Source organism: Emydura macquarii, unplaced genomic scaffold (assembly GCF_026122565.2).
Source record: "Emydura macquarii macquarii isolate MOO-44397 ecotype Brisbane River unplaced genomic scaffold, CSIRO-AGI_Emac_v2 contig_2890, whole genome shotgun sequence".
In the NCBI taxonomy this organism is placed as follows: Eukaryota; Metazoa; Chordata; order Testudines; family Chelidae; genus Emydura; species Emydura macquarii.
In genome coordinates, this window is record NW_027133027.1 from 1,449,640 (window position 1) to 1,473,164 (window position 23,525).

General features: G+C 36.6%; 1 protein-coding gene across 1 annotated transcript in view; it reads right to left on the minus strand.

Annotated features, from left to right (window-relative positions):
• Positions 1-21,599, minus strand: part of LOC137166606 (uncharacterized) — a 123,909-nt gene extending 102,310 nt beyond the window's left edge. Inside the window, exons 1-5 of the mRNA XM_067568396.1 lie at positions 21,545-21,599; positions 20,016-20,182; positions 19,830-19,893; positions 12,410-12,471; positions 6,032-6,171 (exon numbers count right to left, since the gene is read on the minus strand). Coding sequence (XP_067424497.1) covers positions 6,032-6,171; positions 12,410-12,471; positions 19,830-19,893; positions 20,016-20,182; positions 21,545-21,599 — 488 coding nt within the window. The remainder of the gene's footprint in view (positions 1-6,031; positions 6,172-12,409; positions 12,472-19,829; positions 19,894-20,015; positions 20,183-21,544) is intronic.
• Between the last annotated feature and the right edge of the window lie 1,926 nt (positions 21,600-23,525).

The following is a 23,525-nucleotide window of genomic DNA, read 5'->3' on the forward strand; positions in this document are numbered from 1 at the left end:
TCTGCAAAGACTTCAAAACAAATTAGGGGCCCAATTTTGCTCTCATTAACATCAGGGGCAAAACTGCCTTTATCTTCAATAGCAGTAGCCTTGGACCTATTATAAATACTTGGGACCACCACAAACATATGTAAACCTTGCTTATTTTTAAAACAAACATTATTAAAGATTAAAAGATCTCCAATGAATTTAATTCAGTTGCTTATTGTATTTTTCCAGCAAGTGAGGTATTTTTACCTTGAGCTTTTCTTTCATGAAAAATATTTATTTAAAAATATTAGCCAATGGGATGATTTAAAACAAAATTAAATTACCCTACCATAAACCAAAAACAACAGCTGAGCAATCTATCTTCATGTTTTCTCCTCAAACAATAAGGAAGTGTTCCTCTTAAGAAAAATAAAGGCTACTATCCACTTTTGCTGATAGTATATGAAGCAGTTCCTATCAGGACTGCTATAAAAAAAACCGGTAAAATTTGACCTTTACTTTTATGTAAATTTTACATAGTCAAATAAAAGTTTGCATTTCTGAGCAGTCACGCAATATGTTTTTTATTTTAATAATATCTTAAGAAGGCATTCATGAGAAAAACTTTTTAAATAAGCAACATTAATTTCAAACATTCAGACAAGGATTTTCCTCCAACGTATAATTCATCCTCCTCCTTACTTGGTGTAAAATCAATCTGTTCGCTTTGTGTGACATAAACAACAAGCAGTTTTCACAGGAATGAGGCAAACCATATGTGAAGGTGTTTTAGAAAGCACAATAGGGAATACACCAAGCAAAGAAGCATCTGCATTTATTTCAATGTCAAATCACATGTGTGTTATAAAAGGAAAGTTTATAGTTTTTATTTAAAAACAACTTTACTATGTTGTGTTGTTTACAGTTAACTCTTACTTTCCCTGAGCTCTCACTTTGAGTTAGACACACAAATCAGCAGGTGAAATCACAAAGACTGAAATTTAGAGCCAAAACCTGCTCTGATTTACACCTCCTCAACTCCATTGATTTCAGTGGCATGAGAATGTAAATCAAGATAGAATTTAGCCCTTCCTAATGTCCACACACAGCGTAACATTGACTTGTTCTTAATCTCGTGCTCCTGTCTGAGAATCTGAATTTACTAGGCAATATGATAAAAAATATTCCGAATAATTTGTAACTAAGGTACATAGGCAACTTTAAAAACAAGATTGCTGTGCAGCACACTAAGTATTTCTCCATGAAAGGCAATGCCCTAGGATAACTTGATTTTACAGAAGTAAGCTAGATTTGGCTCAACATATGTTAGGATTTGGAAAATTTTTCTTTTCTAATATTATTTGGTCTGATAAGGAGCTATAGCTGCTTTGCTAATGATCTAACGGGTTTGATTCATGACAGTATATGATAGGGGCTTTAATCCTAGGACATAATATTAATTTTAAACAGTTGTGTTTATTCAGGGGCTGTTGGTGGTATTAGCTGCCAGTTAATTATGTAGGTTTGAAACTCATACAAAATTCATAGAGTTTAAATATTTTTATGTTCAAACACATTTTTTTTAAAAAATCAATTAGTTGTAATTTTTTTCTATCACCAATCTATATACAAATGAAAAATAAAGACAAATAAGCAGTGAAATGATTTATTATACTGTATTTACTATTCATGTCTAGAAATATGGGCTCACAGTGACAAAGAGGATTAATTGGGGGGTGTATTCTTTTTATAGCGATGGTCAAACTTCATGAGTTTCATTTGCTTATTTGGTCTGCAGAACTGGGCTGGAAAATTTTTGAGTCTATGCTCTCATATGAAATTTCTGGAACTTCCTACTTCTAGATGAACCAAAAATATCATGGGAACAGATTTTTCCTCAGTATTTTGGCCCTTCTGTTGCTGTTCATAAACTAGAATTGTAGAGATGGGACTATTAAAAGCTTTAGAGGGAAAGATTCTTACTTTACTTCAATTAGTTTGCCCAACTGCACTTTTGAAGCTTCCAAATTTCATGGTTTCAGAATTTCCTCAAAAGTAAAAGTCCTCAAGAATCTGCTATCCCACTCAGGATTATGAATATCTCCTGTTGTCTATCAGGCACAACGGTTTGGAGAAAGATTCTAGGGTCTCATCTCTTCAATGATGCCTACAAAACATTTCACAGTGGTTATGCAGCCTCAGCTTCTGCTTGTTGTGATAACCATACTTGTGTCACTTTTACCTTGTGATCTCCATGTTTGTCTTGGTGCCTATTAGTTGTCTCATCATACAGTTAGGCTTTGTTCCTGTAATTCTCTGTGCCTGAACAAAACTCCATTAGTTTCAGCAAAGCTATGCATAGGCACAGTGACGAATCCACACACAGTGGCTATGTACACACTAACAGCGTTGCCACCATCAGATCGATTTTTCCATGTCGATTGAGCGGCATTGAAGACATGCTCAATCGATCCGGAAGTCGATCTATGAAAATCACCTCCAAAAAAGCATAGTGCTGTGTCAAGAGGAATACATTTCCCATTGACGTAGTGCAGTGGAGATGGCGTGCTAAAGGGAAGTAATGAAGTCGATGGGAGCTTGAATCACTCCCATCAACTGCCACTGAATTTTGCTGGCTGTGTAGAGCTGCCCAGTGTTTGCAAGATCTATGCCTTAGACTGTAAACTCTTTGGGGAAAGGACAATCTTTTCATTATATGTGTGTACCGTGCCCAACACAACCCTGATTGAGTCTTCAGACACAGCTGCAATATTAATAGCAATAGAAAGGGACAGACAGACACACTGATAGCAGTCAGAAAAAAAATCACATGGAAGTTCCAATTTTTTATCTTTGCTCCTGTTATCCAACCTCTTCTTTAGCAACACCTACAAAGAGAGACAGAGAGAGACAGAGGCAGAGAGAGTATACTGTAAAGTTTAAATTTGTTGCACGTCAACAGTTAGCGTATAATTAATGCAGTACAACTTTGAAGACTGTTGGTAGTACAGTATTTTGAGATAAATACATTTTATGGGATATTTTTTAAAGAGGGTTTTGTAAAAAAGCTTCCCCAATAAATGATTTACCAGCTCCAATAAAAGATCAAGGAAATTGCTCAGATTGCATCTCAGAGCATCTAAAACTCTGAAGTTTATGGAGGTCCAAGCAGCCCCCAGACCTACAGCCCTATTAATTTTTTTTGTAGGAGCTAATTATCTTGCGTTACATTTTTAAAGGGTAGCAAACCCTAACAGAGAAAATGGTCTGGAAGCAGACAAAGGGGAACAATGCTCTTTGATAAACAGAAGAGAAGAGAAGAGAAGAGAAGAGAAGAGAAGAGAAGAGAAGAGAAAGAAACCTTCTGAAAGGCCACAATCTGTGGTGAAAAATGTATCTTAGAAAATGGAACAAAATGGCATCTGATGTTTGTTCAGTTAGTTAATAGAAATTGAATTCACTCTCAATTTGAGAAAGAGGATAAACTAAAAGATCCCTGCTCAAGATGCTAAATCCAATATATGTCCATTTTATGAAGAGATTTGTTTTCCTATTCTTTTTATTTTCTACAGTGATGACATTTTACCAGTACTGAAGCAGAAAGTAAAGGAATTACAGTCAAGAACCTCCAAATTTGACTTTGTTCCACCTCATGGAATTTTCAAGTAAAAATAAATAAATACTGGTATTTATGGCAAATAAAATGACAGAGACAGTGTAACAAAATGACACATTAAAACAATGAAATATCGAGAGTGATTATCTTTATGTGAGGAAAAATAGCACAGCCATCAATAAGCATGTTTTATAACCATTGTTTCTTAGCATCTACAAAATAAGGCCTTGATCCTGCAATTGGCTGTTCTGAGGTACACTTCTGCAGCTGCCTGGAACCACACTGAAATCAGAGACGTGCCTGCATGCAGTTATTGCAGGATCTAGGAATACAAGTTTACTAAAAACTTACCATGAAAAGAGAAAGAAAAATGTTGGTCCACAATCTGCTCCTAGGCCCCAATTCAGCAAGGCAAATAAATGCATGTCTATCTTAAAACAAATCAATATTCCCATTGATTATTTAAGTACCTTGCCGAATCAGTGCCTTAATCTTCAAAGTCCTTACTGGGCACTGGGCCCAGTTTACTGCAAGGATGACAATGACCATGATTTTCCAAGACAACTGTTCACCTCAGGAGCATTAGAATTTGCTCTATTTTTCAGTACACAAAGAGAAAATAGGTATCTTCAATTTGAATGATATTCTGTTCTTTCAAAAGTCAACATTGCTTAGATATTGATTACCAGTACTGATCGGATCTATGTAATTCTGTAAGACACAGGCACCAAGCTGATGTTCCACAGACACATAGACAGCACAGTTTAGCATGGGAAATGATGTGGATTTTTTTAACTACTTGGAAAATTGAGGTAGACAGAATATAATAGTGGAATTTGGCAGGGATGTTGTAATTAACACTGCAACTCTGATAACTACACCCTTTAAAAAAATTCTTGGGGTCTCTAATAACCACATATGGCCAAAATAATATTTTTATGACCAATTTGAAAGACAACACTTCTAGCAGCATTATGATACAGTCTTTAATGACATGACCAAATGTTATTTTTTCCACAAGACCCCTGCCTCATTCAGTGCCTCACTGCTCTGGGGGTTAGTCAGGGTTGTGTAGTGAAGAAGATTGTTGTCTGTAGGACCCCTTCATTTGCTGCAGAAGTGGGAAGGGATGTAGTCAATGAGGCAGGGGACTACAGGAAAAGAAAGGATGGTCTTGTGGTTAAGGCAGTTGAATACCACCCTGAAGAATGGGATTCTATCCCTGCTCTATCAGAGTTCTTATGCGATTCTGGACAAGTCACTTCTCACAAGCTTCTCACAAGTTCATTGTGTGTTCCTCATTTTCTGGGTGCCTGACTTGAAACACAAATTTGCAGAAGTGTGGAGCTCTGCTTCAAACATATAAAGGATTATGCAGAGCTATGATAGGAGGATGGAAATTCCATTTCACAAAACATTTTGTTCTGATTAGGAACAAACCCCCCAAATTTTGAACTTCTCTGCAGGAGAAATATTTAAAAAAAAATGTTTCTGGTCAATTGAAATGTTTTGTTTTAACAACAAAGTTTTGTTTTGAGTTTGCCTTTTTTATTTTATATTATGTTCTATAAATTAAATTTATTTTATCATATAGAATAAATAAAAGGTCAAGGTGAAAGTAATTTGAAAACAAAAACTGAAACATTATTTTCTGAAAATGTCATAATGGGATGCCATTGTCAGAAGCTTTTTTCCCCCCAGCTTACCTTCTGAAATGAAATTTCGGTATCATTTAAACAATTTTGTGAAGCTTTTCATTTTCAACAAAACTGAACTGCCAGAGAGAAAATGCTTGCATCAATGTTTTTCCAACAAAACCTAATGCTATATAATAGTAAGCATTCTAAAAAAATCAGGTCCCAGGCATCTCAAATTCGGCACCCAACATTATTGGAAACCTTTTATTTCATACCTCTGTACCTCAGATCCCCATCTGTCAAATGAGAATAACACCACTCCTGACCCCACAGAGGTGTTGTGAAAATAAATGAATTAATGTTTGTGAAGCACTCAGACATTGTAGTTATGAGTGCCTATAGAAAACCCCACAAGAAATTAATAATTCTGTCTACAGAGCAGGATTTGAATAATGTTTAGTAAATAAGGCCTGGAGTTACGCATTTGAGCAATGAATAGAAAACAAAATATTAAATGTGCACTGTCCACCCTGTTCACTGAATGAGGCAGGGGTCTCACATAAAACATAATATATGCTCATGTAAATAGAGACTGTATCATAAGGCATACACAAGGGGCTTGAATTAAGATTATACAGCAACATTAACATTGCATTTCCTAACTTTTAAGGGTTTGAATTTGCAAACTTAATGTTCTATTAACATAAGTTTTTTGTGAGTAATATATATGTTCTTTGTATAATATTTTACATAAGCAAACAAACAATAAGTTTTAGATGTAAGGCTATTTAATGCTTTGGCTACTTACCACACAGAGAATCTATACTTCTCTAATTCCTCCAAATAAGAAGTTTTCTGTGAAGATGCTTCATCTTGTCCTGCAGCTACATTGGTTCCAAGACTTGATTTGTCTTGACAGTGGTGGTCAGTTGGGTCATTTTGATTAATCTTTAAAATAAAACATTAATAAACAAAACATTAAATAGCTGCAACAAAAAATGAAGCAAAAACCCTGCTCTAGTTGCCTCTTTAAATTATTACACATCTTCAGAATAATCAGGACACAATATTATATCCAAGTAATATCAAGGCTGTAACACATACTGACAAGAGCCAAAAATTCAAAGTTAGAGTTGCCAATTTCATCTTAACCTCAACTTCCATCAGTGGACCGGATTCTTCACTGTATTACACTGGTGTAAACCTGCAGTAAAGAAGTGGTGACTTAGGCCTGACATGCTTACAGTATTATCCAAGAGACACATCTATTATGAAGCCCCATTCTGCTATAAAACCCTGAGAATGATGCAACTTGCTTCCGTCTTCTAACTGCTCTGTTCTGCTGTCCTATGAAGAGGTGGCTTGGGCCATGGCTCACATTTCCACACCATTCCCATCTCTAGGAAGGGTCCTTGTATGTTGCCTACATTCTCTCCCTATGTTTTTAGTTTTGAAGGGCTAAAGACTGGGAAAAAAAAATCCTTTACACTGAGGACTTAAGAAGCTCAACCTATTTATCTTACCAAAAAGAAGATTGAGAGGTAACTTCATTATGGTGTATCAGTACCTTCATGGGGAGAAAATACCAGGCACTAAACAGCCCTTTAATAAAGCAGAAAAGACATAACAAAAACGCATGGCTGGAAGTTAAAGCCAGACAAATTCATTTAGAAATATAAAACAATTTTTTTAACAGTTATGGTGACAACCCATTGGAACAAATAACTTAGGAAAGTGGTGGATTCGCTACCTCTTGATGACCTCAAATCAAGCTTGATTATCTTTCTGGAAGACATGCTTTTCATCAGCACATGTTACTGGACTCAATACAGGAGTAACTGGATAAAATTCTACGGCCTGTGTTATATAGGAAGTCAGACTAGATTATCAGGTCCCTTCTGACCTTAAAAATCTATGCAGCTATGAACACAGTAATTAACTAGAAATCTGTATTTACTTTATAGACCTTAGTGGCCTCAATAGGAGTTTTGCTAGCATATGATTGCAGTACTGGACTCAGTAAGATCACCAGGTATTTTGCTAAATATACTAATACAGGAAATTATTACTATATTGTTTATTCAATGAGCTATTATGGTCTAACAGGCAAATCTGTATTCTGAATTTTATGAAAATGTGGTTACACAGACTGCAGCTATCTTTTGCATTTTAGTTTAGGGCTCATTGACATAACAGACTGAAACTCAGATCCACATCAATGTGATGCTAAACCTGGATATATGTAAATATGATAAAAATCATTATGATATTTTCAGTGGTCAGTTGAAATGCCGCCATAGAACATTGCGGCAAAGATGAATGTATATAATGAAGGTATCATAGAAGTGGGTTTCATACTCAAAGATGCTTTTAAAACATTAATATCATACAAGTATGGAATAGTGTTGTGGACTAGCTAGGCATATGACTGCAAGAACTAAGTCCCTAAAAATAGCTTGAGATTTCAGAAAAGATTGCGTATGCAAAGTCTGTGAGTTGCCGTGACGTAGTGTCTGTGATGTTCCAACTTGGGAAAATTAAATAAAAATACATTACTTAAGATACAAACCAAAAAGGCATTAAAAAGAATTACATGTGAATTTCACTGGCCTATATTTGATCATTCTCAAACATAACTCAAAATTAAACATTAATTCAGTGGCATGAAGACGGGGGTTATAGCATGCATTTAATTTCTCACAAAGATCATATGACAAGGATGACTGTGTCTTTAATAGCCATCACTTACTATCATAATTGTATGCAACACTATAGTGATGACAACATAAAAAAAGTTGCTACCATTGCTCTTCACATTCACCCAGAGCAGATTCTATGTACACATGCAGCCCAGCTGATTCTGAAAAGTGTTTCTTCTACTAATATAACCCTTTCTATTGTCCACAAAACATATTTGTTTGTTTATTTTTTAAAAGACACAGTGCAAGAAATAGGCAAAGTTTGTCAAATATTTTTTTCCTGAAAGATGAAAAGAAAATAGGAAAAGAGTAGACCGGTGAACAAATAATGAACTGTTGTGAAAATTGCTAAACTCCACCTTGAATCTGAATAGGCAACACAGTTCTTTAGTATGCTGTTCTAAATAATTCCCTCATACATGTGATGTCATGTGATTGTCAAGAAAATTCAGTTTAGAATTTATTCTAGGAGAAAATTCCACTACCAGGCTCAGAAATGGGCTCAGGTAACAAAATTCAGACCCTGCATCTTGATTTCAAACACCACAATAAGATTATTTGGTTTTTTGTTTTTTTTTTCTTAGAAGTTTTCACTGAATCCATTATGAAAAGATGGGTCATTTACAAATTTTAAAACCAGATTTCAAATGTCCCAGTAATTCATGTCAGCATTCTCCTGTACAGAAACCCCTTCTGTGCTCCAACAACCTCACAGAGGCCCTAATTCAGCAAGGAACTTAAACACATTCATAAGCACAATCATCCTACTGAAGTCAATGGGAGTACTCAGTATTAATACCCAGGTGCTTAAGTACCTTGATGAAATGGGGCCACTATGAGATGGGGTTTGGAGGTTACTATAACACCATGGCCTTCTTTCCAAAGGGAGCTGGTTATTATGGGGTTGGAGGAGGTCCAGGTAGTTAACACTTCCCTTCAGTCTGTCACCCCAAGAACTATGCTGCTTTGCCCCCAGGACCCGGTCCTCCATTTCTGAAATGGCTCTTGTTGTGGTTGTTATTCTGCTTGTTTCATACCTTCCTCACCTTTTTAAAGGGGACAATCACTTGAAAACTCAATAATTTGAAACTGAGGAAATTTTCAGTTTCTTCCTCAGTTTCTTCTCATGGTGGGGGGAGGAAATAGAAGGGATGATGATGTGGATTTGGATTTTTTTTTAAATGCTCAGTGTTATTGTACTGTTAGCAAATCCAGCTTTAAACTTCAGCTACTCTCGAAGCATCAACAATATTTTAGCACTGTTTTTCAAACCATGTAAAGTAGAGGAACAAATTATCCGGAATACTGTTTATACATGATCAGTTATTTTCCTTATGGGACATTAAAAGCATTAAAACTTTTTACAGTACATCTAGCCCTCAGTAATTTAGCAGGGACCACATTCTCTGAACTACAAATGTCAATATTCAAGAAGGACAGACATGTGGGAAGCCCCACTGGTATATCGTGCCCTGAGAATACACACGTGATACTCATATGTGGGTTCATGGCAACATGCGCCCATGTGTTCAAATGGCATTGTGCCTGTTCACAAGTTGATTGGATCCTTGGCCAAGCAATTAGAAAATGAGAATGTCAAAGCATGTCTGGTACGGCAGGTGTTCTTTCTTTTAGAAGGACCCCCGCTTATGTGACAGCATTGTTGTTTTCCCTTATTCGCTTCTTTGGATACTTATGTGAAAAGAAAGGGAGACTTGAAGCTTATGGATACAAAATAAGGCAAAAAGGGCCTGATATACACTTTATGAGGTGTCATGATGAACACACATGAAAGTACAACTCACAGGCCCTCTGTGTGAAGATAAAACACATGGAAGACATTGACACTAAGAGTCTATCTCAGCAACAAAGAAAGTAATTCAAAAGAGACCAGAACACATGGCTCTAGAAGAAGGCAAGCATCTGTAAAGCAGAATTTTGATGCACAACAACAAGGTATGGAGAGCTAAAGTTTAAAAAAATAATTGACATACATTGTTGTTGTTGTTATTATCAATAATTACCAAAGTGCCAACGAGTCCTAGTTGTGGAATAGGACCCCATTATGCTAGGCATTGTACAAACACAGAACAAGAAGATGGCCCTTGTCCCAAGGAACTTACAATCTATGTGTAAGAGAAGAGACCACAGATTGATGCAAACTGAATGGGGAGTACAAAAAAATAATGAGACATAACTGATCAGCATGAAAGTCTGAGGTCTCAGCACACCAAGCAGCCTAACTGTTCTCAATATTTTTGTAGTCATCATAGTCTTTCTTCTTAAGGAATTCCAGTGATTATATAGGGCATTGCCAAAGATGAAAGCCCTGAAAACAGATCATATGCTCTCTAGCCCTTATCCATCTACCATAGTGATGGTGTGAGTTTGTAAATGAGTGTTCTTCACCAGATGTCAGTGTTTTAAATTACATGCTTTCTTGAATCACAGTGTGCAAGATCTTCCATGAGGAAGTGTTTGAATTGTAGCGCCCTACAACTGGCATTCTGAGCTTTCAACTATAGAGTTAATCATTTGGCAAGGTGGTGTAAGTCAAATATCTAGTACATATATGTAATGCACATTTTGAATAGCAAACATGATTTTGGTAAGATATATTAAGAGGATAGGATAGAAATACGTCATTCAATGTCATTCATAGAATTGGTCAGAAACTAACAAGATGAAATTCAATAAAGACAAGTGCAATGAAATACACTTGTGAAAGAAAAATCAAATGCACAAATAGAAAACTGGGAATACTGGCTAGGTAGCAGTACTGCTGGAAAGAAACTGAGGGGTATAGTGGATCACAATCTGAATATGAATAAACAATGTGATGTAGTTGCAAAAACGGCAAATATCAGTGTATGTGGGGGGGGTGTATTAACAGGATTGTCATATGTAAGACACACTATTCTGCTCTACTCAGCACTAATGAGGCCTCAGCCAGAATATTGTGTCCAGTTTTGAGCATCACACTTTAAGAAAGATGTAGACAAATAGGACAAAGTCCAGAGGAGAGCAACAAAAACAACAAAAGGTTTCAAAAACCTGATCTATGAGGTAAAGTAAAAAAATATGCACGTTTAGTTTTGAAAAAAAGAAGACTAAGAAGGGGATTGATAACAGTCTTCAAATATGTTAAAAGGGCTGTTATAAAGAGGTCAGTGATCTACTGTTCTTCATATCCACTGAAGGCAAGGCAAGAAGTAATTACCTTAATCTACAGCAAGGGAGCTTTAGATTAAATATTACGAAAAACTTTCTAACTATGAGATAGTTATGACCTGGAATAGGTTTACCGAGAAAGGCTTTGGAAACATCATCACCAGAAGTTTCTAAGAATAGGTTAGACATATATTAGTCAGAGATGGTCTAGCTATACTTGGTCTTGCCTCAGTGCAGGGGGGTAGACTAGATGACCTCTTGCGGTCTCTTTCAGACCTATATTTCCATGATTCAGAACATGCAACCGAATTATTTCCGTGCTAGTTTAAGGACATTTGCAAGGATTTGCTTGTTGGTAGCAGGAATGGATTTTAATAACAGCAATTTGACCTGTGGCAAAGGAGACATGGGTTTAGGATTGGTGTAACATTTGGTTTTCTCAGTCTAATTTGGTAAAACTCAGATATGTTTTAGAAGTTGACATGCTTAGATTTACTACATTAATTTCTGCTGGATAATTTATTGGAGGGTGTTGGTTTGTGAAGAGTACTGACTATCTGCACTACAGTCTTGACCCTGCTCCCATTGATGTCAATGGCAAAACTCCCATTGACCTGTACTTTGCAGGATCAAACCTCAAAAGAGGAAGGTTTTAAAAAGAGTAAAATGGTGATCCCTGGAATAAAAGGAGAATGACTCTTTTGGATCCACTCCTCTACTGAATTGCCCTGCCTAGATCAAATATGAGTAACATCAAAGTCAAGGAAGGCAGCGTTGACTAGTGGATAGAGCACTGGATTGGGACTCAGGTAAACCTGTGTTCTGTTCCCACTAGCCTCTTGGGTGATAAGTCATTTCACTCTGTGCCTCAGTTTTCCCACAGGAATTCCATTGGTCATATGGGAGCTTTGGTAGCAATAGTCTGAGCCACAACAATAATTTTAAAAAACAAAACCAAATGTATCTCTACAGAGAACAGGTAGAAGCTGCAGTGACTTGAGCCAATAACTTGGAACCGTACAGCAAAATCAGCAAAGAAAATAAAAAACTTATACTATTGGTGGTGGGAAGGTAATTTATAGGCTAATTGGTTTAGCCAGTCTTCAGCAGCTCAGGAAAAGGAGTGTTCTAAGTTATAAAAGGTTTACTGGTATTCTGGAATTCACAAAATATCAACTGCTTTCCTTTCCTTTGTGCAAGTCAAAACCAACTTAGAAGACCAAAATACGTTATCAGCAAATGTATTTTGAGTAATTTTATTTAGAAATAAGGGAATGGCATGGACACTTTAATGAAGAGTGTAACATTATCCTTACCTTGCAGGATATATCCTGGTCTTCTTTCACGGGGATCAAATCATAATATTTATCTGAACCACCTGTAAACAAAAAAAAAATACATATATAATTTTATATAAGAAAAATACCAGAAATAGAAGGGTACTGGTTAGCATGCTAGCCAGGAACACAGGAAACCCAGGTTCACAGTTCCATGCTCCACCAAAGACTTGCTGTGCAACCTTGAGCAAGTCATCTGACCACTCTGTACCTCAGTTCCCTATGTGTAAAATTGGGATATTAAAGCTTCCCTTCTCACAAGGGTTTTGTGAGTATAAATGCATTGAACAGCATGATGTATTCAGATACTATGGTGATAGGGGCCATGTAAGTACCTTGGATAGATAGGAATAAAGGGCACAAGAAAAATAATAGTGCAGGAAACTTTAAATAGCACCAGATTTATTTCTTCAACATAAAGAATGTTGGTCACTTTGTTGTGTAATGCCTGGGCTCAATTCTGCTATCTGCTGAGAGCCACTGAATGTAGATCCAAAGTGCCAGCATTAATCTAGCAGCAATTGCTCAGTATCACCTCAGAACGGCTTCCATACAACAGCAGAGTAACCAGCAATGAGAATAAAAATCTCCACCACATTAAACTGAGTACTGGTGAGAAGGGGACAAGTTAGACATGATACTGGATAAGACACAACACAATCAGGGCAGGCAAATTATATGCTTAGTTATTATTTTTAATTTGTTTTTCAGTTACTCCTATTGTCAGCCAATAGTGGCTACTCAAGTGTGCTTGAGAGCTCAGTGTATACATAAGCTGCACTGACACAGTAATTGACTTGCAGATTCATGTATATAGTTTTATATAAATACACACACAGAGACAGCTCATAATACATATAAGCAGATCCACAGCTGGTGTAAATTGTCATAGTTCCACTGAAGTCAACTATGATAATTTACACCCATTAAGTATCCGTCCTGTAGTGTGTTTCTGTGTGCATATATACATACGCACACATATACTATAGCACTATATATATTGTATATTATGAGTACTCTGCATATATTATGCACACATATAAGTTAAAAGTGTATTTCAGGGGGTGGCAATATATATTTCCAGTATACACACTTGTAATTATAGGTTATTGTTTTTTTTCCTTTATTGTACTAATGCTTTAACTTGCCATATTTTAATGATTTACCAAATGAACTTTGCAGAAATAATTAACAATTTGTCAATGTTCGTTGGAGAAATATGAAGAAAAAAAGGCAGTAATTACTTTTGCATGAAAGCAACCAGAAAATAGCAAAATTGAAAAAAACTATAATATTGAAAAATTAAAACTTGGAGTTGGAACCAACTCAAAATTGCTGGTTAGTCATGTCTCGTGCCTGTTGTGTTTTATTTGTGAAGCTTTGAAATTCCATTCTTCTCTTTATTTTCTGTACCAGTGAGCTCATTATTTTAACCCAAGATAGATGTCTCTGAACAATTTTTCCTAAGTAAAAACACAATGTAATTCTTCAGTGGCTGGAACAGTGAGAAGCAGCTCAAATTAAAGATCAAGAAAATGTAAAGCAAAAAATCTGTATAAAAATAAATAAATATAGGGGAGGATGGCAAAATGCTTGCAATTAGACAGGATGAAAAATCTAAAAAGAAATTAAATTTAGTTGTAATACATTTCCCATTCTTTTCTTCATGAAAATTACAACTGAAGTGTTTTTTTCCCCTGTAATTTAAACGTTAAGCTGCCAGATGTGTGTCTCATGCTTGAAGAGTCGAAGCTTTGCATTATTTAGCATATTAAGATTCAAGAATTTAAAAAAGGGCTCCTTTATTGCCTGGAGGTTCTAATTAAGTAAACCTTAGCCTGGTACATTTAAAACTTGCAATACAAGAGATTTTGCTTCTCCCCTCTTCCCCCCCCCCCCCTTTTTTTTTTTTTTTTTTTTTTTTTTTGCAGCCAAGTCACATCAATATAATAAATATGGAAAACACTTAAGACGATATAATTTTTCTTTGGCTTGAAGAATTAAATCTATCTATTATTTTAAGAAGTTTTTAATAGAGGCCAGCAATCAGAAAGACATCTAGAGGCTCCAGTCTACTTTTTAATCATAGGAGTTCTTCTCAGTTACTAGGAGGAAATGTGTCTTATAAAAATTGAACTATGTAAAAAAAAATTTCTTCCACACACAAAACAAAGTAGCTGCAAGAAAGAAACAACAAGAATTGCACAGCTCGTCTTTATTAAACTTCATTTTGCTTTTTTATAACACTTTATAATTGACCACAAAAACACTAATAAAGCACTAATTAGTCACCCTCTCCAAAATCTGATGGTTGAAATAGTTGGAACAGTTGTACTACAAACCATAATAGCACAACACAGAAATTCTTTTGACACACAGCATCCATAAATCATGCCCTTAAATACCGTTATTTTTGCTATTTTTGAAAATGTCAAAGGTGTCAACTTTGTCCAGATCTACCACTTAGCAGTGACTATTTTAGTAAATTGACTCAAAATACATTCTGCTCCCTGACAGTTAGGAGCACACAATACAGTTCACAACATATATGAATAGTTTGAAGAGGAGAAAATAACACAAAATGGAATTATCAGTGATAAGTATTACCACTTTGCTAAAGTTGCAACTGCAGACATGAAATTTCTATGTGTTTGTTGTCAAAAATACATGTATGAAATTGGAGAAGTGCAATTTCACTAGGGTTTGATTAAGACAGTAAAAACGTATTTCAGCCACACTATTATAAACCTATGATCAAGTGTCTTATTAAGAACTCTAGCAGATCCCAGAATAAAAGTAATGGTGTACACTGGTATAAGTGAAAATTTGAACAGATGACATATTTTCATGGCCAATGTAGACCGGACATGTTAACAGTAACACCTGGACTCATAGAGGAATAGTCAGATAAAGTTAATTTCTAGACCTTGATAATGCTGGGGGCAATCTCATTTCTTGGTGATATAAAGTACCAAAAAGCCAGTTTAAATTCTACATATCTCACACTTTGTGTTCCAAATCAGGTGTATCTCATCTATATCAGGTTCCTCAGAGTGCATGGGCACCCACATTTTAAAAAATTGGGATGGAAAGGAAAGAGAAGGTCAAAGCTAAAATGATTTTGCAATTTAGTCACACCTCTAGGGCATCAGCTATCCCTGTGCCTTCAGGAGGAGATACCTATGGATGAGCTTTGGTAATGAAGGAAGTATTTTGATTCCTTATTCCCTGTTGGATGCAATACATCCTTCTTCTCATCTACACACAATGGGCTCTTCTTGCTGGATGTTACCCTGTGGGTTGAGTGAGTCAGGACTCTCCTGTGTATTCCACTTTCTAGTTGGGAGTTCTGATCTCAGGATATCTCTTGAAGACCTAACAGTGTTAAGCTCTCACGCTGCTGAGAGGAGCGCAGGGAGGCTGTGTACTGAAGGCAAATCAAGGACTGTCCCAAGACAAGGCAGTTGATTAAAACTGAGATGGATGTTAAATACTTTTGCCTACTAAGAAAGATGTAAGATGAGAGAAACAAAGAAAGAGAAGGAAACAGCCTGGTTCAGCCATCTGAGACCCTACCTGTGTGGAACACCTGGCTACCAAAAATGAAGGGCAAATATTCTTCATCTCAAAAATGTCACTTTGTTCCCTTTAAAATGATGCCTGCAAGGAATTATTAATGGAAGGAGCTTGTTGGGTTTTTTTCCAGGTAATTACTTTTACATCAGTATGTAACAGTTAAACAGAAGCAAGCAGCATGTAAGAAGCAAAAGTACTGCAGCAGCAGTATAGTGAGGAATGCTATAATGAAGGCCCCCAGTCTTTTCTCAAAAATTGCTTCATAAGTCAACTGTGAGTATAAATGTCACCTCTCCAACAGAAACTCTTGCCCCTCACACAAATATCATTTTTTTAAACCTACCAGATAACTGGCTTCTGACTGGAATAACAAAGATGTTGTGGGGCTGGATTGCTTTGTTGGTTTTTGAGGGTTGAGGGCAGGAAAAGAGTGTTGACTTCTAAAGTGACAGGTTTAATACCTTCTCCTGAACACACAGACAAGATTTTCATTAGTGTAATTATTTGCAGATTGACTTTTGCATCCCATTTTTGCTTGGCTCTTATTTTGGTTGCCGTACATGACAACACTCCCATTGAAATCACTGGGCTTTGAATCGGGCCTTAAATATACTTGGACAACATTAACATGGTTTTGGGGATGTAAACTAAGTTGAAAAGCCTTTTTGAGCTGGTAGGTTTGACTAATATGAGTTAAAATCAGTCTCTACAAGCCACATAAAAGTCAGAACCAGAGCAGCTAAATGTAGAAATGATAGGAGCAGCATCACAGGAAGGTCAGAGAGCGGTGAAAAAGAGTTGGCCTATGTTAGACCCCAAAACTGAAAAAAATACAGACTAACACATTTATAACAATGTTGTCTGCTGTTCTGAGGATTTTGACTGTGCCAAATGAGTAATTGGCATCTTTGGAAAGGAAAATAGGGTGTATTATGGCATAGAGTCTGGGGAGTTGTTTGCTTTTGGGTGAAGTGGAGAATGCAAGTACCTTTGGAGCTCCAAATTCAGCATCAGTTACAGTATAATTTCTGGTTCATACATAATTCCATGGAAATCATCAGTGGTTTTAAATGAATCTTGTTTTCTCTTTAATTCTGAATGCAGATACTTCAGTTAGTGTATACTGACAGGGATCCATCATAAAAAAATATGTGCTATGGTGACATGCCTTGTGAAACTGATATTAGCTTTGCATTAAATTACCATGTAATAGATTTAACAAATAACATCAATTAAGATCACCAGAAAAAACTTCTGCTGTCTTGTAAATAAAGGTAAGCTATATTTGTTTGGCTGTATTCAAACCTAGGGATGTTTTTAGAGGTCTGCTAGTAGATCAGGTATAGAAACTTTGGTATACGAGATCCATTTCGACTTGTTTAGTCTTGCTGTGCTATTTTCAGTCATTAAAGGAAATACTGAGCCAGCTACTCAGCTGGTGTAAATCAAAGTAGCTCCACTAAAGACAATAAAATTATGCTGATTTACATCAGCCAAAGATCTGTTTGAGACAAAAGCACTGAAAAACTTCCTTTGGGCTTGTCCTGTTCCAGATGAAGCAGTAGGAGCTCAGCACCTTTTAAAACCAAGCTACTTATTTAGCTTTTTTATATATGGATTAAGGTGCTTAAAAATAGACCCTCTCGAGTTGAAAATTTGGACCCCACTTCTTTGCATAGCACTGGAACTCAGCCACAATCAAGGAATAAAGATTAAATATGGCACTATTTTATTTAGATAAGCATTAGCGAATCTGGGGAAAAAATAACTAATCTGCCTGTATAATTATTTTTAGTTTTACAAAAGAGATATTCTAAATGTGGATGTATCTAAAATTTGGGCAGAAAAAATATCAGATAAAATAAAACTAGGAATAATATTAAAAAATGTGAAATATCATTAAATATTGAAACAAAGATCTTCCCCTGTTGCCCATTCGCACTGAGAACATTTTGACTGGTTGAACTGCCACGTCCAATAGCTGCTTAACATAAACAAGAAAATAAGATTAAACTCCAAAATACTGTTCCGTTGAGAATAACATTTGAAGACATTTATTAGTTGGTTCTGGGATAAGGGCATTTTAATTATATCTATCTATCTACCTTTTTAGGGGAGTCATCATTTTTCAAAAAATTGAAATTTCAATGACATTTTTCCACTAAAACAATTCAATTTTTTTTCCATGAAAAACTCTCTAGTGGCTTTATGTCCTATTTTTAATGTTCCTATAGGGGTCATCATTAAATAATCAGTGTCTCTCAACCATTACCAAGCAATGCTATCTTAGATCAAGCCTTATATTTACCTATTTATATGACCCCAATCCTCCTATCGCCTAACGTATCTGAACACCTATCTTCAGTACACTAAATAACATCTGTGATATTAGTATTCCAGATATTACTGTGTTGTAACAACTGAAATAGACTGACTTTTTAATAGACACTGTATTGCCATTACATGTAAAAGCCATGTACAAAAATGAGAATGACTCTGACATAAAGACCTAGTGTGAAATCATTGCAGAACTGCCACTGATGTCTGTGGAGTCATGATTCCCCTAAACTTCCCAAACTCTCATGATTTCTCCTCAAAACCAAGTGGAATCAGTACATGATGGCTGTCTGCTAGGCCCTGAGTGCCAGTCATTCTGCAGTTCTGTTATTGCAAATGGACTTGCACAAAGCTATGTGCTAGAGATGGACCATTGCAATAGTTACTTCCCTCCAGTCCTTCCAGGTACCTGTCTTCACAATGCACACACATATGGCTAAGCCAACACGTTTGCCTCAAGTCTTGGAAAGCATGACAGCACCATCAGCCACTCATTGGTTTTATGCTGCAACATCATGGACAAAACCACCACCGATGTCAAATGTGTATGACTCTGAGTAAGGATTCTGATCTAATTTAATGTAATAATCAGAATCAACCTTCATGTTTTTGGATGGGTCTATGAAACTGATTTTTGCCAACCCTCCCCACAAATCCTGTCCACAATTATCCTAGTACTGTGCATAGGACCAGCCTGAAGATCTGTGAATTAATTCTTTAGGTCAGGATACACCCGAAAGGCCTAACGCGTCTTACACAAAAAGCATGTATGTGTGTGAAAGAATCTAAATTACTCTTCCCCAATTCCAGCCTCCTGCTGCAGAAATGCAGCTCAGTTGCTTGCTCCTTTCAACTCTAGTGATTTGTTTACATCCGTTTACATTTCTAAGGTTGTCTTTGTAAGGAAAAGATCTAGAATCTTACTTTTTTTGACAGTGAAAGCTGAGACTTTCTTTCATTTCTGTTAGGGGGAGGGTCAGAGGATTGGGTGCAACTGCAGATCAAGGGCAGGAACCCAAAGACCAGCTCTGCAACGTATATTATCTACCTATCTTGACACTTGTGGTCATCACTGTGGTATCTGAGCTCAGGATTGGGCCCTTGGAGATCACTTATCCACCTTCCTGACAGTGATATTTTACTTGGAATAAAATATGATAATGTAACACACAAGTTGCTTGCCTTCATGGGTAGTCCTCCATCCCAATGGAAAACACTGAACAATACGAATATGGACTTGCACACATATATATGTTAATTCACCCCAGCGAAAAAGGGACATTGCAAAGAATACTGATGCAGGAGAGAAAAAAGAATGTTGTGATCCATGAATATAAATGACCAAATAAAATGAAAGGATGTAAAAATGTCACAGAAACACCCAGCATAATCAGGTCTTGTCAGTGCACTCCACACACACCTTGTAATTACTAACACATTTGGCCTACTGATATATTTTAAATAGAGAAGCAAACCACGTTTGTACCTTTTTGGTGAGGTTTCTTTTGATCCTTCACTTTTAATTCAAACTCTTCCACTGCCTCCTTTGCCTAGTGAAATAAGTGAGAGGTGATCTCACTGAGAGTTTTGAGGGATTTTTTTTTTAAATAAATGCTAAGCAGATCTGTTTCCAAACTTTTAGTAAATTAAATAATGGAATAGAAAGTCTAACCTGCTGGAAACATTTTAAGCTCTTCTCTTCTCTTTTCCTCCCAGTTTCTTTTGACACACGTTCTTCCCTTCCTTTCACAGCATTAAACTGCTTTCCCACTTCCTTTACAACAGTGGGAATACTTCCCTTATGGGTGTCAGGATCTCTCCAAGAGGTCAAAGGTTGCCCTGTAGAGGAAATGACAAGCTGTGAAATGTAAAAGAACAATTCCTTCCACATGTTTCTTTGCTCAGGGAGCAGTAAGGGGTTGTCAGCTAGCATCACTTTGGGATGGGCCAGGTCTTTGCATAGCAGTCCTGTCAAAAGTAATTTACAATTAAAGACCTGCACAACTGTTTAAAACTTTACAATTCCAGCGAGTTTCAGCAATTATTTACGGATGCTGAGTGGTGCAAACTAATGTTATCTTGAACAACCAAGGAGGGAGACAGAGGAAAGAAAGGTTGAAAAGCTCTCTAAATTACAAAATTAAATGATAAATGGTATACATGAAAATGGTACCTCAGTATAACATGTATTTCCATTATAAACCACAGTTTGGGGAGTTAAAAAAAAATCTCAGCTGTTTTAACTTTTATCCAGTTGATACATGTGGCACACAAGCTGTCAAGCTCAATAGCAGGATTTTCAAACAAAAAATATGTTCGAAAAATGATTGAGTTATTTGTTCATTCTACAGTGATGAAAACAGGTGTCTTTAAAACAGTTTTGAAAGGGTTTTGTGGTTGTTTTCTCAGTCTGGCTGCTTAAGAAAAACAGTGTGTACTTTTGAGAAAAGAAAATTTTATAAATAGCTAGTAGAGCTACATGCAACTTTTATTTGGTCCAAAGACTACAGAGGTCAGTGGGAGTCATTCTATAGTACTGATTAAATGGGCTTTCAATCAGGCCTATCATGACATTTTGTTATGAACTCAAGATGGAAACCAGATTCACCAAAAAGTTCATGAATCTCAGTGAAATTTTCAACAGAGCTAGACTGAATTTCCAGTGTGTAGCCTGGTTCATGGTTTTAGTTAGAAATCACAAGATGGAATTTTTAGAGGAGTTTCATTTTGAGTTCCGGGTTTTAGCCCATTTCTAAATTCAAAGCAATACCCTTGGGTGACAAGCCATGAGTCCTAGAAGAGTGTGAATACTACAAACAGTTCCCCTGAACATTGCCAAGTGAAACTACTGAGTTTTGTACAGCTGTAAGTGAATCCCATTGAACCAACTGACATGTTCACATTCCAAATATAGGCTAGATAAGGTGCAGTCTTGCACTCCTACTACTGGAAAATGGTGTGTTCCCCAGGGATTGTGCACCAGATTTTACAGGGTTTCATGGGAGCCACAAAACCACACCAAATGATGATTTCAAAATGATTAACACAATTCTTTATCATGAGGACATTCAAAAGTGTTTGAAAATGGAGTGGATTGTTTACAGGGGAAAAACAAAAACTACATATTTCACCACAGGCAATACCATCATTAAAAACAAACAAACAAAAAAACCCAAAACAAAACCCGCAAAATCAGCAAACCCTGGTGTGGGTTGGATTTCATAGATCCCACAGTGCCGGCTTCCTTGGTATCCATTGGTCCACTAGGTTTCTGAAATAATAGCATTTATGTTATGGCAGCACTCAAATTATGTACACAATTGACCAAATTCTGCTATGTTTTGCTGGTGTAAATATGGAGTCGTCGTCGTTGTCTTCTTTTGTATGGATGGGTTGGGTAGGTAGCAATGATTATAAATCTGGAGTAATTTCACTGAAAAAAACCCTACCATCTGATAACAGCTAGCCAAGTAGGGAGAATAGTGAATATTTCTACTGCTTGGCTAAAAATTGCACAAAAGCTATTCTGTGTCAAAACAGCCCATTATTTTGGTACCCTGATCCCTCCCCCAGCCACTTGTTTTTTCACCCACCTGATTGGTCTTATGTTCTTTGGGGCCGGGACTAACCTTATTGGTTGGTACAATACCTAGCACTATGGGGCCTCAATTTGATTGAGGTCTCTAGGTACCACCACAATATAAATGTTACACAGCAATAATAATAAATTAGTAGAGTTACCCTAATGTAAGTCTGAAACAACAAAAGGCAAAATTAGGTTCTAAAAGTCATAGAGGCAAGAGATAAATGCATCTCTGGTTTTAAAGCTGTTTTGTTTGCTCATCTATCATATTGTGTATAAAATATGCTTCCATATTTTAACAGAGAGGAGTGGCACAGAGATGGGTGAGAAACATCTGAAAAGCTGCTGTTTATGTCATAACAAATGCACAGTGAAATTACCTAACTGAGTTTGAGTCAGAGATCAAAAGGGGCTTGAATTTGAGAATGAATACAAAAATGACTGGTATAACCCTTAAAATATCATATTACTTTAGGGAGGGTGAAAAATCTGCCCCTCGTGGGACACTTTCAAGCATGAATGAATTAAGAAGGTCTTTGGCACAAACCAAAGGCTCTACCCTATTGCTGTTTAAATCAATAGAGTCTTGCCATTGACTTTGATGTGAGCCAGAATGGGCTCTAAACAATGCTGTTCTGTGTGTGCTAATGTATAGTTTTCTATGGAGATTCTCTTCTATGAAATTGTTTTAATCTATTTAGAAGACAAAGTTGGTTAGAACAAGGCCAATGAGGCTAATTCTGAGAAAGAGGTTTCAGAGCCGGAGGTGATAAGTGCACCAGCTTTGCTGGCGGTTTAATCCAATTTTCCTAAGTGAGGTTTTGCTAAAAGAGTTGTGGTCATCCTCTATCACATGGCAAATGAAAGCCAACAGAGAGGTTTTGGATCCATTTTTTTTTTTACAGAGATTCTCAGTACTTCCCTTTGGGAGGGGAAGATGCCAAACAGCGTAAAGTAAACAGTGGCAAGAACTTTTCTCAAAAAGGCAACACTTAGAAGTCACTGGAGCAGAGAGGAGGGAGAAGGCAAGGATTGTAGCACTATCACCCTTCCACACTAGTCTATGAAACAGGACGGACACACTGGTGAAGTTATTAGCACAGTGCAGCCTGTAAACACTCTATGCACACAAGGGAGCTCTGGGAAGGATTGTAATTCCCCCAAGGCAGGGCAGCTCTGCACCAACCTCAATACAGGGCTGTACTTTAAATCAGTGGTTCTCAATCAGGGGTGCACGTACCCTTAGTTGTACGCAGGGATTTTCCAGGGGGTAAATCAACTCATCTAGATATTTGCTTCATTTTACAGCAGGCTACATAAAAAGCACATACGAAGTCAGTACAAACTAAAATTTCCATCAGATGATGATTTGTTTATATGGCTCTCTATACTATACATTGAAATGTAAGTACAATATTTATATTCCAATCGATTTATTTTATAATTATATGGTAAAAATGAGAAAGTAAACCGTTTTTCAGTATTAGCGCGCTGTGACTCTTTTGTATGTTTATGTCTGATTTTGTGAGCAAGTAGTTTTTAAGTGAGGTGAAGCTTGGAGGTACTCAAGACAAATCAGACTCCTGACAGGGGTACTGT